The following is a 19,235-nucleotide window of genomic DNA, read 5'->3' on the forward strand; positions in this document are numbered from 1 at the left end:
CAACACAACAACAAATTTAAAATGTTGTTAATGGTTTTGCACTGGTTGCTATAGGGGTTGGCGTCACCGGACAGACACAAGATGGCCGCCACGTTTGCCAAATGAACGAGCGTCATGTCTGATATCTTTGCCCTCTTCCCTGTCGCGAGTCAGTGATATTGACAGTAAATCCACACAGCGCCACCTTCTGTTCTGGAGAGTGCATCATGAGGCTTACACATCCAGCTTTTTACTTTGTGGGTGGATGGACTTTGGAGTCTTTGCAGAAATACAGTGGAGCAGAAGGCTACATTTCGCTAAACTCTTTCTCTTCTGCCTCGTGCGTCTTCTTTGGCTGATCTCAATCTAATCCAGAGACGGTCCCCCGGAGGTCGGGACAGTTACAGTCGGAGCTAAAGTCGGGATTAGCCGCGTGTTACATAAGGAACTCTCTCTTCCGACTCGGTGAGGAGGAGTGGAGCCGAGTGGCAGAGGCTCAGAGCTGGATGGACCTCGGGGAGAGACTGTAGGGACTGTAGCGTCAGACTGAAATAGAACAGAACCAGCTATTTTAGGGCCTCCTCATACAGCAGAACATGGGTTTGGGGGCAGTACTGCGACTACATTTTCTAGTCTCTCAGCCATTTATCTACATCTCTCTCCTCCTTCATCCTACTGTTTCAACTATAAACCAATGAGCAGAATAAAAAACAAGCATTTCCTTCTTTACAGCTGTATTTTGTTGGTGAAATGTGCCTTTACCGGACTCGTATCTTTGCACATATAGTTGTTTCTCTTCCAAATGCTTTATCGTGAATACCCATCGCATTTGTTTATAAGGATTTTTAGGAGTTTGGTGAATCTTATGAAGTAGGGAATGCTGACTGAATCTATCTTAATATAACGGAATGTATAACAACATAACTGTTTCGGAGTATAGCTTTAAACACCTTACCCCTATTATTACTATTTTTCGATACAGATACCTGAACTATGCTTTTTTCGATATCTATGCTAAAACACAGTATCTTTCGAGAACAAGAAAACAGAATAATAATGTAATTTATTCCAAAAAATCAATTATTTGAGCTGAAACAACCAAGTAACTTCCTTTAATGCTGCCACTGGACCAACAGGCATCAAAACGTTGTTGTCTCTAAATGTTTTTTCTTTTCAATACCACTAGTATCCTACCTAAACTTTTCGTTTAATGATACCCAGCCCTATTTCTAACCACAAAAGTTGTCACATTGATTAGTTTATTAGCACATTTTTAAACTTTCAGGGAGCAACACCGTCACAAACTAATGATAAAAAGGCTTTGTATATAGAAAGCAGGAGTGTAAGGGACGGCCCCATTGCCTGGAAAAATCTGATTCAGAATCAGAATCAGCAAAGGGGGATGTATGTTGTTGTTGTGGAGTTATTAACAAGCTAATATTTAACCAGGATTATTATTATTATTATTAATCACAAGAGTCATTGCCTATTGTCAATGTGTTTTAAAGCAGTACTAAGTAACTCATGCCCCTAGAGGCCATAAGCGCCACTGCAGGTGTCCTAGCATGTTGCGTTTTTTTACTTATAAATTGTCCGTGAGAGTAAATACTACACTGACAGACACAGACAAAGGGACAGAGGGATATTGTACATCCAATTACACAATGGAGATAATTTTTGTCACTCAAACTTGGCTGTAAATACTGTTTAAGTGGTGCTAGCCCGCAGTTAGCTTTGCTCATTAGCCTGTGAGCTTCTCCTTCGTGATTCCATTAGTGTGTATTGGTGACTCCAGAGACACCAGGGGGAGATGAAAGACCCCCAATCATCCCATTAACACTTGTATTACCCCCAGAGGGACTACGGAAAGGATTTATTCAGGTAAACAAGTTACTTTAGCTTTAATACGCTTTGATTAAATGGCCATGCTACAATAAAGGAATAGAATGCTTTATTTGTCATTAAACACAAGTATATATGAAACTTGCATGGCTCTCAAAGTCTCAATAATAAATAAAAATAAAACACTCACAGGCCGAAACAGTAGTAGCAGCTACAATGTGGTGCTAAAGTGCTATTAAGGTGTGATGGAGCTAACAGCTAAGGTGGTAAAAACTGTTCCTCAATCTGCTGGTGTGAGTCTTTAACACTAAAACGCTCAAACAGTGAGAGTCCGGGGTGTGTTCTGTCCTGGTAAATGAGGCCTTTTAACCATTGTTTTCTTTGGGTGCACAGGTTTTGTATCTTTTTCCTGTTGATGTGTTTGCCTGTGTGCCGTCTAGATTGTCATCGATTGTTATTGACTTTGTTCAGAACAAACTTTACAGCTTCTCCCACCTGTAATTAAAAGATTTCAGTAGTTCGCCTGTTGATTAAACAGAAGAACAGCTGTTTCTCCATCTTCTGCTGGGTTTTTTGGGTTATTTTTTCATGTCTTCAAACTTGGGTAAGCCACTATGTCAGATGGACTTGCAGAGAAAACGCCAAGTTCCAGACTATACACTACTTTTTTCACAAAGGGACAAAGCAAATTTTGAATTCTAGAACACAATAAGTCAGGTATTGGCCTGTTAAGACTATTCTGATCTAATTTGTCTACTGGTTAACATGATTAAAGCCTAATATCTGAAACGACTTCATCTAAATTCCTTGTTTGTCCAGGCTGATGTGAGGAGCGCCGGAGGAAGGCGGCGACAGCGTGGACAGACTCACAGAAAGCCCATTGTAATAAAAAAAAAACCTCACCACTTTCCATCTCTCTTTGACCAGCGACAGCACGCTCAGAATGTCCGCCTGCTCCGTTCCGCCGCTCATCCCGTCTGCAGACAGGGGGCGCTCTCCTCCTCACCGCGGGGCCGAGGCCTGAAGCACAATCAGACTGGGAACGCTGGGCCGGGCATCGGGGCTAAAGACCAAAGCCTGCAGGTCAGAGAGGACAAAAAATCATCAGATAAACAAATGACTAGAGTGTTATGGCTTAATTAGTCCTGGATTTGCTCTAGTAAAGGATTGGTGTGTCCTCTTCGAATCCCGAATTCTGGTTTTAAAAAAAATACTCGCCCGAGCATGGATTTGCCGCCACAGATAAGATAAGATAAGCCATTATTGATCTATTATAGAGAAATTCACAGCTCTCAAGAAACACTAAGGGGCTGCAAATAGACAGGAAAATGTGCAATCAAAGATAATGGGGAAACAATTAAAGCAGCACTAAGTAACTCTTGCCCCTAGAGGCCATAAGCGCCACTGCAGGTGTCGTAGCATGTTGCGTTTTTTTTACGCATTACTTGTCAGTGAGGGTAAATACTACGCTGACAGACACAGACAAAGGGAGAGAGGGATATTGTACATCCAATTACACAATGAGATAATTTTTTTCACACAAACTTGGCTGTAAATACTGCTAAAGTGGCGCTAGCCTGCAGTTAGCGTGTTAGCTTCTTCTTCGTGATTCCATTTGTGTGTCATGCTTTTCAGTCATGTGACTTTTGTTGTTATGGCGGCCATTTTGAATACTGAAGTAGAATTGTGCAGTACTACAACATGTAACAATATCTCTACTCAAGATGAAAACGAAAGACAGCTGATCGACAGTGGCATGTTTATGTACTCGTAATCATTGCTCAAGAAGAAAACAGTTAAAACACGGCCCCGGAGACGCACGTTTATGTGAAGAAACCAGTGACCTCAAAAGAGAAAACCCTGAGCCACACTCCAAACATCTAGCCTTGGATTCGTCATGTGACAGAGGTCAGAGCTGAGCTGTTACTGTAGTATTTCCTCAGTGTTCATAGATGCGGCCACACATGTGTTTATCTTGTTGAAGCCATTGACAGTTGATTGCTGACAGTTTGCTAACCGGTAGCATGCTAACGTCTTGAGCAGCTGGAACACTGACTCAGACAAAGACTCTGTCGACATGACAAACTGTAAATTTAAAGTAGATTTGGACTATTTTGAAATAAGTTTGCCAATGGAGCAGGCCTTATTTTGCTTAGAACAAAGGAAATTCACTTAAATAAGAAAAACGTGTTGAAGCGGTTGATTAGAAAAATAGAACAGAATATAAAATGTAGAATGTCAAAATGTCCGCATTGACAGTGCAAAGTTTACAGACATATAGCAGGTTGTTGATAAAGTGATGGTCATTGCATATTGTATTGTTTTGCATAGGAGTTATTGCCCGAGTTTACAGTAATGTTGTACAGTCTGACAGCAGTGTGGATGAAGAGGGCTTTGCACAGTGGTCAGACTCTCCCATCATCAATACAAGATCTTGGTTAATAAAACACTGGTTCTTTCAACATTTCGGAAACTTATTGAAACACCGAATGTGCTGTAAAGAAGAAACAACTAAACATTAGAGCGAGTGACTTTGTTCTTTGGTCAAGCAGTGCAATAACATTCTGGAGATTTTCCAACCTTACTTGCAGAGGTGGGTAGTACTCAGTTACATTTACTCAAATACAAGCACTTCAGCAACTGTTTGAAGCAACTGTACTTTTTCTAAGTAATTCTTTCATATAGTACTATTTACTTCCACTTGAGTAATATTAACATGAAGCATCTATTTCTTACTTGAGAAAAAATAAACAAAAGTAACTCGTGCCACTGTGAGTAAATCTTAAAGTGACACAAAAAATCAAAGTATTTCTTGTTGTGTTACTTAATTCTTCATAATTGTTTCTTTATATATGTATTTACTTTGAAAATAGTGCAATTGTCACATTATTTTATGTTTTGTTTCTCATCATTTATGTCACTACTGGACCATAAACAAGACTTTTATGCTCGAACACTTACTCATAGTACTCAAGTAGCCTTCAAGTACTTTTATACTCTTACGTGAGTAAATATTATGGCGACTACCCACCTCTGCTTACTTGTAAGTTGATACGTACAAATGTATCATAAATCTCACAAGCTCCTATTTGTTTGACCTTGTTCAGTCTGTAACACTTCATCACTTTTCCTCACAGCGTTTGACCCGGTGAAACCAGGTCACTCCCGGATTAAAAATTCTCGCTAAAACATCTGTTGGATCTCTCCTGCGCCTCTGTTTGCCCACACTTCGCTTCACTTCCTAAACGGCCGACGGGGCTTATTCCTCTGAGTTTTATGAAGCTTTCAGACTAGTGCAGCCCTCAGCACACGGAGGCTGCAGCCGTGGAGTCAGCAGATCAGCAGCGCCGCACTGACAAGGAGATGCCAAGCTCTGAGGCCTCCACTGATGAGGTTCACGCGGTAACTGTCTGTTGTAGAAAGCAACAGTGTCAGGATTTAAGCCAGGAACGCTCAGATCAGGTGTGGTATTGTCTCAATTCACCGTATTCCAGAGGTTCACGTGGGAGCCGCCATGAATTGTGCCGCCCCTTAACTCCTCTTAGTTTACATAGAACTGCGGACGTCAAGAGAAAATCAGTTTTACAAGCCATTTTAAGGCTATATCCACACGAAGAAAGACTTATATTTTCAGAAACTTTCTTTGTAAGCCAGAAGCCAGCTCAGTAAATGTGTCTCAGGTCTGTGAAAACGGCGCAATTCATCTTCCAGGCCTGTGTGGGGCGCTGTGACGCTAACACAGATAATAGATAATATGCACTAAAACGCTCAAACAGTGAGTGTCCGGGGTGTGTTCTGTCCATGTAAATTAAGCCTTTTAACCATTTTCTTTGGGTCTTGTATCTTATGTCCATAGATTGTTATCGATTGTTATGGGGGAACTTCTGCATCTCACACGTGACGGCAAAATAAACAAATCTAATTGCACAGGTTTGTTTGAGTTTGGCAGCAGATACCCCGTGTATAAAAGGGGCAGAAGGGTATTATTCTGAACTTCCCAGGCAACAATTCCCAAACCGTAAAGTCTTTATTGCTACAGTTGCAGATGCAAACTAGAACAATAGAACAAGCTGTAGAGGGCACTTGTGCGGTAAACTTTTGTGGAATGTAAACAGTGAAAATGAAACTGATTCAAGGATTTAGGATCTACAGAAGAGACGAGGAGACGAGTTTATTCTTCAGACGCAACGGGACTAAAGCAGAAAAACCTGACCTTTTACTGTCAGTCCAAAAACACAGACTGACTCGTGTTTTTCTACTTGTCACCTGTGGCTTGTGGACGGAAGTGGAGCAAAGAGGAGCGGAGTCAAACCATCATAGATCCATGAGGAAAACCAATTATAAGATCAGTAGATTATGGATAACATAGACACAATGCTGCTGCTGTGATGTCATCGTTTTAGTAAAAGTCGCGGAGACGTCGCAACAACGGTGCCACGTAAACGCCGTTTTCAGATCTTTCCACTCTGGGACCTAGTTTGGAAAATGTTGGTTTACAGACCCCCAAAACGCCGGGCTCGTATGGACGATACACTGGATTGATCAAATATCAGGGCAAGTCAACACTCTACTCTACTTTTCGCCCTTTAAGGAACAACTCGGGACCATTACAATGAATGGAGCTGAATCAATGGCTGCTTTGCTTTGTGACGACAACACTAGAGGCCGCCCTGCTGTAGTACCTCCATATAGCCACTAGTCCCCCATTGGAATGCATTAGACTTTAGACACGTCAAAAACAACTTTAAAGCCTGGTACCTAATTTTCTTAAACTTTCTACAGCTCGATATTCCTCCTGTGATAACACTGGGTTTGTTACAATGAAGGGAACCAGGCTGGTTTTCGTAAGAATTTTTTTTCCGAAATCTCGTACTAATGAGGGCTGGACTGTTAGCACTGGAGCTGCGCGAGCTAAATGTCACGTACAGTGAAGATCCCGCCCTCATGCCCTTTTTAGGAACATGCTTCGTCAGAGCTGGGGAGGAGGAGTCTGTAAATCAGCCATGAATTCCCCCTTCGAACGTGGTCATTGTGGTAAACGGGGAGGAGCGAGCAGGAGCTATTTATATATACAGTCTATGGGCTGAATGGAACACTGGCTATCTCATGTAGAGGTGAAACTCAGAAGATTCAAAAGTGTGTTCATTTCTGTTATTCAACTTAAACTGGGAAACTAATATATGCCGGGGCAGACTGGCCATATGTCCATTCTGGAAGAGCACAGAAGGGCCACTGGCTCTTTGGCCACCGGTCTGGCCTTTCCATTTTCTCCTCTTATCCCCCGCCTTAACCGAGCTTTACCTAAATTTAAAAGCTTAAAAAAAAAAAATCAAAATAGCGACGAAAATGAGGATGAAAACGGAACAAAAATGTGCCAGGAAAGCAACAAAAACCCACAAATACATGACCAAAAAAGAGAGGAAAACACAACAAAGCAATGGAAAAAAGCAATGAAAAAAAAGCAACAAAAAAGCCACAAAAACACAATACGAAAGTGACACAAAAGTGACGAAAACACAACGAATACACATCAAAAAAGTGACGAAAAAGCAACAAAAACGTGACAAAAATGTGGCGACAACGTGACAAAAAGTTTCAATCACTTTTGTAAGTCTTAGCTTTCAAATCAGGCATTACACTGTTGCTCTTCAGTCAAGAAGCTTTTAGATTTGGGTAAAGCTGAACTGGAGAAAATGCACTCGGTTAAGGGTTAAATATGTTTTTGTGGAAGTGTTGCATTTACGCTAGTTTGGGCCAGGCTGGTCCAGAGTCCAGGGCCGTTTTTCAGTCCCAGTCCGCCCCTGAATATATGATATAGACTCATTACATGCAAACTGAGATATGTATAGCCTTTATTTGTTGTTATAATTTGGATTATTATGACTAAAAAGCCCAAATTAAAAACCCTGCAGCCGTACTCTGTAATAACATAAGAAGTAAAGGAGCACATATTGGTTTGAATATGAACCTGCCTGACCAGAAAGAAAGATTTGTTTACAGCACCTATTCTCTGTGGCTTTGTTTCCATAAGCTTCTGCAATGTCAAGATCTTATTGATGATGGGAGAGTCTGACCACTGCGCAAAGCCTTCTCCAGCACATCCCAAAGCTTCTCAAAGGGGTTCGGATCTCTCGAATACGGCCGTGCCATCAGGGAGGACGAAACCCATTGATGTTTGCTCAGCTGATCTCATTCTTTGGGCTTTAAATACGTAGCCTCGCTCTCTCCCCTGTTGTTACATGATGGGGCAGATTTCCTCGCTGTGTCAGAGCCGTGCCCTGAATCCAGACAGTGTTTTTGACATTACGTAACAGCGTTTTGGCCTGAGGAGAGTGTGTGCGCGCTGGACGGTAAAAGACTTGTGCTCCAAAATGACGTAACAGTGATACAAGAGTTTTGATCGGCCTCCGTTTCTATCATCCATCTAGGATTCAACAGAAGAGTCATGCTTTGGAGGCACTCAGAGTTCGGGAAAAAGGAATTGATAATAGGTCACGCCGGGCTTTGATTAATAATTCATGCCCCAACACTCAGTAACGCTCCTTCGTGACACCGCGCCCATAAACACGAGAGGTTTTCGTAATCCTTGCTCATCAAAACAAAAGAAAAACAATCTCTGGTTTATAGATATGTGTGTCTAAAATGTCAGGGTTTGAACAGTGGAGTCTTGTTTAGTGAAGCAGCTGCAGAGACAGATGCAGCAGCTGAAGAGGCTCACGTTTCACCCAGACTTTACTTTTTAATCCGAGCTTAACTCCGACTGAGCCCGACTTTCACTGTTCAGGCAGGTTCTGTATCTGCGGCTGCTTTTATCGGTGGGAAGTAGGGAAATAGGCAGAAGTGGGACTCAAATTGAATCATGATCCTGTTAAGCTGATATTTAGCTTTAAATGTTATATTCTCTCCCCTCCTGGAACCGGCACCTTAACGTGGTGGAGGGGTTTGATCTTGGAGCTCTGTTGTTTGAGACTTCATGCTCCTGGTAGGGTGTCCCAGGGCAAACAGGTCCTAATTGAGAGACCAACAGGCCCGGTTAGGGTTAGGCCGTCCTTCTGTGGACCCTCTACCTGCAGGAGGAGCCATAAGGGGCTGGTGGAACCTGATTTGGGCAGCTGTCCCGACAAGTGGAAGAAAAAAAATGGATGGATGGATTGATGGGTTTACCATTTTCTCCCTGTTTAAAGGTACACTGCGTAACATTTTGGACTATACTGTTGCGGCAAAACAAAAACATGCTCCTAATGACCAGCTCAACACAGAAAATGCTGTTACTGCAGTGACTAATAAAAGAGAGGATTTGGATGAAAAACTAACCTGTTTAAATCTCAAATCCTACTGTCTTCTGTCACATCTCCATGGAGACAAGCTGGAGACGTACCCACTCCCAGTAAAGTTTACAGTCATATCTTTGGAGGGGTGAGCCTCATAAATGTTTGTTTGTACAATTATGAACTGTTTTTCAATGATGAAAATATCTGTCATAAAATTAATGCTTGTATTTAAATGTTATGTATTGGGTAAAATACGCAGTGTGGCTTTAAGAATGGATTTCCTTCAGTTTCCCCTTCAACACAAAACATACACAATAGACTGAACCAGCTCGGTGCGCCCACTGCTCTTATATATTGGCCCGATATTTGTTTTTTTTTACAATATCTCCGTAACTGAAAGTGTAAGAGACTTCCTGTTGGAAAGAGCTCTGTCATGAACTCGCCCAAAACTAATACAACTATTTTATATATTTTATGTTGCTCATAATTTAAGAATCATAAGAGATAGAAATTAGCTCCGTCTGAAGTACCTACGAAACATGAATGTCCTGAATAAATCAGCCCTATGCCTCTTATACAGCGCCCCCTGCTGTCACAATTCAACACTGACACAGTAAGCAGCATCGTACACAGGATTATAGACCAGACATTTTTAAAAATTGGGCTAAAAATTAAAATACTTGAATTCTTTCTTGAATTAAGGGACTTTATGTTGAATTTGAGTTGGTTTAAAGATTAAAATGCTAATGCCAATGGAACAGACACGAATCCCTTTTACAATTAAAAATATTTATCTTTTACTTGAATTAATACAAAATAGTATGAATGATGATATTGTTTGCTTGTTCCATTGGCAATAAGAGGTTTTATCTTATAGATACAGACGGCATCTCGTCATAGAAGGGGGCGTGGCTTCGCCGAGGGGGAAAATAGAATCTTTAAGAAACACAATTTTCCACTCTTTTTAGCCATTTTCTGGTGGAATATGAACTTATTTATCACACATAAATAAAGTCAAGTGTAAATCGGGCCCACATGGATATTTTGTCGCAACAGATTGTTCAGTAGAAGTGAAAAAACGGCAGTTGTAGCAAGCGCTAGCTAACCGTTCGCATTAGCCCGATGCTAACATGTAGCATCAAGTTAGCATTGTCTGTTATTTATGTATTTATGGGCTGTTGAACCACTTTGCTCCTCCCCATGTCCCCTATGTTCATATTTCAGCATTTGTTACAGTAGTTTTTGAATAATTAGAGAAAATTTACATTTTTTCAAAATTGTTTTCCCCCTTAACTTTTTTCAAAAATGACCATATATGGGCGATTCCAGAGATGCCGTCTGTATCTATCTGAAACCAGACTAAATCAACTCAAACTTTAGACTGAATCTCTTAATAAGTCTGCACCCATTACACAAATAGCTCTATAATGGGTGCAGATGGCAGCTATGTTTCTATCACTCGTGCAGGACGGATCACAGCGGACCCTTCCCACCCTGGTCACGAAATGTTCGACCCTCTCCCCTCGGGCAGGAGGCTACGGTCCATCCAAGACAGAACTTCTCTCCACACGAGCAGCTTTTCCCTCTGTCATCAGGCTCATGAACTAAACAACCTCTTATCTGAGTTTGCAGCGTTATAACTACACTACGTGGTATTGTGCGTATTTTGTATATTCAGAGGTTAACTATAGTTTACTTGGTCTAGGCCTGCAAAGATAATATATCGACTTATCGTTCAAAACATACAGTGCATTTATTCAATATTTTTTATTATTTTCTATCCTATTTTTGAACAATGTGTTTCATTGAGTTTATCCACCATTTGTGCAATTTCTTTGTACAAATATGTAATGACAAAGCACTTCACTTGTTATAAAGTATATGTTACTACAGACTGTTAGATTAAAAGATTACTGAGATTTCTCTTAAGTTAGTTTCAGTGGTCCACAATATCATCTATCGTGATATTTCTTTCCACAATATATCGAACTTCAAATTTTGTTTTCGTGACAGGCCTAATTATGTTTTTGTGTGCCCTTAAAGACTTATTTATTTTACTATTAGTTTATGTTTCATGTTGCACAGTTGCACATGAAGAAAAACAAAAGAAACATAGTTTGTGAACGTACCTTCAGTCAGTGGCAATGAAACCTATGATTCTGAAAGAACCTGCCTCAGGGGCAGTGTGGAGGGTAACGTATTACAAAAGTATGTATTACTTAAAGCAGTACTAAGTTGCGTTATTTTACTCATTAATTGTCCGTGAGAGTAAACACTACACTGACAGAAAAGACAAAGGGACAGAGGGATATTGTTCATCCAATTACACAATGGAGATCATTTTTTTCACTCAAACTTGGCTGTAAATACGGTTTAAGTGGCGCTAGCCCACAGTTAGCTTTGCCCGTTAGCCTGTTAGCTTCTTCTTCGTGGTTCCGTTAGTGTGTATTGGTGACTCCAGAGACACCAGGGGGAGATGAAATACCCCCAATCATCCCATTAACACTTTTATTACCTCCAGAGGGACTATGGGAAGGATTTATTAAGGTAAACAAGTTACTTAGTTCTGCTTTAAACAAAATACAGTCATATATTAGTCATTACAATATAAGTAACACGAGTTACAAGTGCATTTAAATGGTCTGTATTGATGCACAAAAGAAAAATAAAACTCCCCAAATAAAATGCACCAAATCAAGTTGAACCCTGGTGTATAAGAGCTGCAGTTGCTTGTAGTTAATGTCGTCGGAAAAGCAAAGGAAAAAGGAAATCTCTGACTGAACTTTAGCTCCTATTTTCAGTTTATCTTTTGCCAAAAGTAACTCAAACATAACTGTAACTGTATTTTTAATTTTAAAGTAACTTGCCCATCACTTCTCAGGGAATCTGTGGCCTCCACCGGTTAAAATCATCTTTGCCTAATTCTTCATTATCCTAAAAAAACAACAAACAAACAGCTGCTTTCTGTTGAGTAATCGCTCTGTCATCTTTTAAAAGTCAGACTAACACTAACAACAGATGGTTCCACGGTGGCATAATCTTTTGTATTTAGCAAACTGTCTTTCTCATAAGAGCCATTGATCATACACTTAGAACTTATTTAATCTCCATTTATCAGGGCTTGGGTCCAACTTGGAGTCACCTTTGAGGCAGAAATCACTTAAGAGCATGGGGGAAGCCAAAAAATCTTCTAGCCTTAACTACAATAGGGCTGGAGCAACTAATCGATTATTGAAATAGTTTAAGGAACATATTAATCGTTTTCTGGTAAACACAGACTGACGTGGCCGTGTGAGTGGTCCGCATGGCGCCTTTACTTTCCATCACAGAGGTCTCCAGGACGCTCCAGGATCAACTGTTTGGAAGGTTTTCACTGCAAACATCAATGTTATTAGTTTATGTTTATTTTTTATTTTTTTTGATAGACCTCCGAGTTACCTGCCCAGCACAAACCAGTCCAAACATGATCTAAACCAGCACAAACCAGTCTAAACCTGATCTAAACCAGCACAAACCAGTCCAGCCAGACCTGATCTAAACCTGATCTAAACCTCCCCTAAACCAGTGACAAACAGCTCTAAACCTGTCAAAACCTGCATAAACCAGTCCGAACATGGTCGAAACTGGTCAAAACCAGGTCTAAACCAGTCTAAAACTGTTCTAAACCAGTCCAAACCTGGTCAATACTGGTCCAAACCAGGTCTAAACCAGTCTAAAACTGCTCTAAACCAGTCCAAAACTGCTCTATTCCTGTCAAAACCAGCATAAACCAGTTCAAACCTGGTCTACACTGGTCCAAACCAGATCTAACTGGTCCAAACCAGGTCTAAACCAGTCTCAAACTGCTCTAAACCAGTCCAAACCAGTCCAAAACTGCTCTATTCCTGTCAAAACCAGCATAAACCAGTTCAAACCTGGTCTAAACTGGTCCAAACCAGATCTAACTGGTCCAAACCAGGTCTAAACCAGTCTCAAACTGCTCTAAACCAGCCCAAACCAGCCCAAACCTGCTCTATACCTGTCTAAACCTGGTCCAAACTGGTCCAAACTAGGTCTAACCCAGTCTAAAACTTCGCTAAACCAGCATAAACCCGTCCAAACTAGTCCAACCCCAACCCACACTAGTCCAAACTGGATATTTTGAGTATTACAAACTTGAACCGAATGGTAGCGAGAGGCAGAATTAGAAACAACACATGATTCGATAAAGTTTGCTCTACCAAACGGTTGAGCAAACATTAAAGGGTTAAAGGCACTATACCTGATTTTTTTTTTTAATAATAGAGGAACACATTTAGTTTTGTTCTACGTTAGTGTATTGCAAACTCAGACATTCAGAATTACAAAGCATTTGTATCATTTTCATGAACTCTCAGGCGAGTTTTCAAGCTTTTCTGTGAAAGTGACCCTGATAAAGTGACCCTGAGAAGTGACCCTGCAAATTGTGCCGATAAACTCATCCTTGTGAAGAATCGGGATGATACAAATATGCTAGAAAAGTGGCTTCATCAAGAAATTCTGGTACAACACATAGAAGATTATTATTTCTCCTTAAAGGTTTATTCAAAATATGTTTCAAACTGTCTTAACCCGGCTTGCAAACACACATCTCTCTTTTCTCTCCAGGCCATTTCATCATTTCATCCCCCAATAAAAGACACATCAACATATCTCCACTGCCGCAGAATAAACCCACACTGACACTGGCAACAGATAATGTAACGCTTGAGGGGCAGTGTTTTGGTTGGGGGGGTTGTGGACACCGCTGCTCCCCTGGGGTTTGCGCAAATGCATAAACACTGCGGGCTATACGGGTACAAGACAGAATCTGAGAAACAATGCATTTTAACGAGCGTATTATCGACAACAATCAGCCACATTTGGGAGAAACTTGAAATGAAAGTTAATGTTATGCTAATTCGACCACTTCAGCCTCATGATAATGTAGCATTCTTATAACTTTCATGACACATTCCCACCAGTGAAGTCAATACGTATAGGCACTCCAATTTGCGCTCCATTAACTTGCCAAAAAATAATGACTATGCTTGGCCACTTGCCAGTTTAGCTGATATAGCCTTTTGGAAGATATATAGACATGCGAATCCTTACAATTTAGCTTTTCTCTATCGCTACCCTGATTTGTTTTGTGTTTTTATTCCATTTTAATCCCATATTTGGAGTCAAAGCAACGCCAAAACGCCTGGATGTTAATGGTGTCTCTGAAGTGGATGCCCCTGCAGTGCTGCCCCTATGGCATAGATACAGTAGCACTTGCATAGCGGCGGATAGCGGTTCCCAGGCTCCAGCCAGGGCGCGTCCACGCACTCCCCGGGCCACCCCCCAGCTTCCCCGCACGTCTACCCGGCGAATGCGCTCTGACAGCCGCCGCTAAAACGCTTAATAATGGCCGCGGCAGAAGCTCGGACGCGTGCGTCGGGGGAGCGTGGATGCGCGTACGGCCTGTGCGTGCATTGTGCGCCCCTCACCTCGCCTTTTTCTGGTCCTGGATGTGCTTGCTTCAGAGACGCGGCTGTATCGTCCGGGGAGGAGTCGGGGACAGCGCGGAGCCTCGTCCCATGGCGAGGAACGCGATCCACGAAGGGGGTGGGAAAAATGTCACCAGGGATAAAAACGTGCCCAAAAACAAGAGCGTTTGAGCGCGCGGTGCGTGTGCGTCGGATGGTTCGTGCCGCTGTCACCTCAGCTGCATCTCTCTCGCTCCGCTGCGGATCCGTGACGTGACGTGCGCGCTCCCGACCCCATCGCCCCTCGCAACAACCGCGGGGGCGCGCGCAAGGGGTCTTTAAACGCGCGTTCGCGGATGACAGCTTGGTTTTACGCTTGGTCCAAAGTCCTGCACGTGACGTCAGTCCGAGTGCCTGAAATATAACGGATCAATGAACAGAAGCGTGCGTCAAAATAATGCACTATGTGGATGTAGGCAGGGGCGGAATGGGACTGAAAAACAGCCCTGGACTCTGACCTGCCTGGCCCAAATTAGCGTGATTGTGACACTTCCACAAATACATATTTTAACCTCTTACCGCCCGCCTAAACCTAAATGCATTCTGTCCTCATTTGGCTGTGTAACATCTCATTTGAAAGCTAAGACCCACAAAACTTATTTTTTTCCTCGCGTTGTTGCTGTGTTGTGTCACCTTTTGTATGTTTTTTTTCTTTTCTCTTTTTTTTCCCATTTTTGTCACATTTTTTGAATTTTTGTCACATTTTGTTAAATTTTTGTAATTTTTTTGTTGAATTTTTGTCATTTTTTGTAGAATTTTTGTCACGTTTTTGTTGAATTTTTGTCATTTTTTGTTGAATTTTTGTCACTTTTTTGTTGAATTTTTGTCACATTTTAGTTGAATTTTTGTCACATTTTTGTTGAATTTTTGTCATTTTTTGCTGAATTTTTGTCATTTTTTGTTGAATTTTTGTCACATTTTTGTAGAATTTTTGTCATTTTTTGTTGAATTTTTGTCACATTTTTTATTGAATTTTTGTCACGTTTTTGTTGAATTTTTGTCACTTTTTTGTTGAATTTTTGTCACATTTTTTGTTGAATTTTTTTCACGTTTTTGTTGAATTTTTGTAATTTTTTGTTGCATTTTTGTCATTTTTTGTTGAATTTTTGTCATTTTTTGTTGAATTTTTGTCATTTTTTGTTGAATTTTTGTCACTTTTTTGTTGAATTTTTGTCACATTTTTGTTGAATTTTTGTCACATTTTTTGTTGAATTTTTGTCACGTTTTTGTTGAATTTTTGTCATTTTTTGTTGAATTTTTGTCACGTTTTTGTTGAATTTTTGTCATTTTTTGTTGAATTTTTGTCATTTTTTGTTGAATTTTTGTCACATTTTTGTTGAATTTTTGTAATTTTTTTTGTTGAGTTTTTGTCACATTTTTTTGAGTTTTTAATTATTTTTTCTATCATTTTTTCTTTTTTTGTCCGTGTTTTTCTCACGTTTTCATCCTCTTTTTCTCGCTATTTTGATGCTTTTCTTTTCAGCTTTTAGATTTGGGTAAAGCTCGGTTGAGGCGGGACTGGTGGCCCTTCTGTGCTCTTCCAGAACATGGACATATGGCCAGTCCGCCCCTGGATGTAGGATATAGGGCACTTCTTTGGTCGCCTATGTTTTAACCTCTTAACCTCCACCTTAACCGAGGGCATTTTCTCCAGTTCGGCTTTATCCAAATCTACAAAACTCATACAAACGAATATTTTCCCTCGTGTTGTTACCGTATGTTCATTGCTGCGTTTTTGTCTCATTTTTGTCGCCATTTTGACTTTTTTTTTTTTTAAAGAAGCTTTTAGATTTGGGTAAAGCCAAACTGGTGAAACTGTGCTCGGTTCAGGTGGGGGTTAAGAGGTTAAACAGGGGCAACTTCTAGCACTTTATTATTATCATTTAGTTGAAATAATAGTCAAATACAAACCTAATTATTCACACTGACCACTAGAGGGCACCAGATGTTAGGCCTGGATTCACGCATTTTCGAATGATTTTGTATTAGACCAAGAAGATAGATTTATTTTCTTAAACCCACAGATTTTAAAGTAAAAGATGGGGAAAAAAATGTCCAGCGATGAGACCAGTGTAGCCTGTGTGTGTGAAGAGTTCAACTGGTTTATCTGAGCTGAATTGTTATTAAGCCAATACTGCCCCCCACCGCCTGAACAGAGTCACTCCAATCTTTCTCTTCTGGTTTTACCTGCATTAAAGGCGCTAAACCTGGTTTTGTTTAGTCCTCCTTTAGTAGATTGTAAACTGTGCACAGAGAAAAGCATTTATGTGAATTTGATGAACTTCCAGGGTTCAAAGAGTGAAATGTGCCAATAAACTCGTGGTGAATTTGGATGCTAATATGTTCGGAAAGTTAGGAATGAGATTTTACACATTTTAAAGGAACAGGCACGAGTTGATGCGTGCCTGTCTAGTCTTTGTGCTCATGGAAGAGAGTGGTAGCTTCCAACTTCACCCCCATTTAGAGCCATAGGAATATACTGGGAGAGGCCAAATGCGAACAACATCTTTGGTCGTTTTGAGTGACAGAGCACGACCAGACAGGCACACATCAACTCTTCTAAGCTCAGGTATGAACATCTCAGTATGGAAAAACTGTGGCCTGTTCCTTTAAAGTAAACATAGCCTATTACTTGATACAAATCAGATTGGCCCAAGTCTCGTGAAATGAAAAAAGTGTATCGTCCTGGCCCTACATCTAACATTTTAACGTAGTAGCTTCTTCTTCCATTTGTTTGTTTGTATTTAAAGTGCATATGACTTTTTGAAAATAATAATAATAATAATAATATACATTTTATTTGCATGGCGCTTTTCAAGACACTCAAAGACGCGTTACAGAAAACAAGAATAAAATCACACATAAAATGAGCACATTGAAATAGAGGGCAGTTACTCGACATTAAAAGCCTTTTTAAAGAGGTGGGTTTTGAGTTCTCTCTTGAAGGTGAGGAGGTCAGAACAGGCACGGAGCGGTTGGGGCAGTGAGTTCCAGAGTGTGGGGGCGGGGATGGAGAAGGCTCAGTCTCCCCAGGCGCTTGGTCTTCCAGGGGAGGGACAGGAGGTTGGCGTCGGAGGAGCAGAGGGAGCGAGATGGAGTGTGATGGTGGAGGAGGTCGGTGAGGCATGGAGGGCTTTGAAAGTGATGAGGAGGACCTTGAACTGGATGTGTTGAGGGACGGGGAGCCAGTGGAGGTTCTGAAGGACAGGGGTGATGTGTTCACGGGAGCGAGTGTGTGTGTGAGGAGGCGGGCAGCAGAGTTTTGGATGTACTGGAGTTTATTTAGGGTTTTGGATGTTGAGCCGTAGAGGGCGCTGTTGCAGTAGTCAATTCTGGATGTGATGAAGGCATGAATCAGAGTTTCAGCGGCAGAGAAAGTGAGGGAAAACATCAGTTGCAAGTTCATAAGTTGCATAATTATCATTCTAATTTAGCGAAGTTGTACTAGTTATTGTTTTTAATGGATTTTTTAAGCTGCTGACAGGAAGTGACATAGGTAAAGGTAAAGCTCCACAGCAGTTTGACTCATTTCCCATTGACGGCACGGCACGGCAACAGTTTTACATTGTTTGCCTTCAGGGGCGGACTGGGACTGAAAAACAGCCCTGGACTCTGACCAGCCTGGCCCAAATTAGCGTAATTGTGACACTTCCACAAATACATATTTTAACCTCTTACCATCCGCCTTAACCGAGTGCATTTTCCCCAGTTCGACCTTTTTATTTTGATTTTTTTTATTGGCATCATCAGCAAAAAGAACTGGAAATGTGGTCATAGAAACAGAAGCAAAATCATTAATATAAATAATAACGGTCCCAAAATTGAACCTTGTGGCACACCATACTCCACGGAATGCCTTTTAGATTCATTTTTTTTTTTTACTGGGCTTTACCCAAATCTAAAAGCTTCTCGACTGGAGAGCAACAATGTAACGCCTCATTTGAAAGTTAAGACCTACAAAAGTGATGGAAACTTTTTGTCACGTCATTTTTATCATATTTTTGTTGTTTTTCTCATTATTTTTTCAATCATTTTTTGTCGCCTTTTCATCACATTTCTGCTTTGTTTTCATCCTCTATTTCTCGCTATGTTGATGCTTTTCTTTTTAGCTTTTAGATTTGGGTAAAGCTCAGTTGAGGCGGAACCGGTGGCCCTAGAGCCAGTGGCCCCTCTGTGCTCTTCCAGAATGGACATATGGCCCGTCCACCCCTGTTTGCCTTCATCTATGTCACTTCCTGTCGGTGTCTAATAAGGAAGTGAAACAATAGGCACAAAAATGGTCAAACTAAAGAAAGCTATAGGTAGAATCTTTTGCAAAATCTTCAATGTCATATGCCCTTTAATAATTAAAATCTACAATTATAGATCCAATAAAAATCTATGTAATAGTTTTTAAGTGGAGAGGGCAGTGACTATAAACACTATAAAGCAGCTATAAGCTACATGAGGTTTAACTATGAAGATTTTCTGACAGAATCAAATCAAAGTAGCTTTATTCATTGTCATTGCTAGTTAAATCATAGCAAATAAGTAGGTTAAAACTTAAACAACAACATATTAAACTTTGGATAGGCTACAATAAGACATAGCCATAGACATTAGAGTAAAAAAGATC

The 19,235-nt window shown here is 40.8% G+C and overlaps 1 protein-coding gene across 3 annotated transcripts in view; it reads right to left on the reverse strand.

The window, feature by feature from the left end:
* Nucleotides 1-14,707, reverse strand: part of ttbk2a (tau tubulin kinase 2a) — a 40,365-nt gene extending 25,658 nt beyond the window's left edge. For all 3 annotated transcript variants that reach the window (XM_079573392.1, XM_079573391.1, XM_079573390.1), the window contains exons 1-2: nucleotides 14,582-14,707; nucleotides 2,725-2,898 (exon numbers count right to left, since the gene is read on the reverse strand). In XM_079573392.1, the coding sequence (XP_079429518.1) occupies nucleotides 2,725-2,793 (69 nt within the window). In that variant the 5' untranslated portion in view covers nucleotides 2,794-2,898; nucleotides 14,582-14,707. The remainder of the gene's footprint in view (nucleotides 1-2,724; nucleotides 2,899-14,581) is intronic.
* Between the last annotated feature and the right edge of the window lie 4,528 nt (nucleotides 14,708-19,235).

Source organism: Gobius niger (genome assembly GCF_951799975.1).
Source record: "Gobius niger genome assembly, chromosome: 16".
In the NCBI taxonomy this organism is placed as follows: domain Eukaryota; kingdom Metazoa; phylum Chordata; class Actinopteri; order Gobiiformes; family Gobiidae; genus Gobius; species Gobius niger.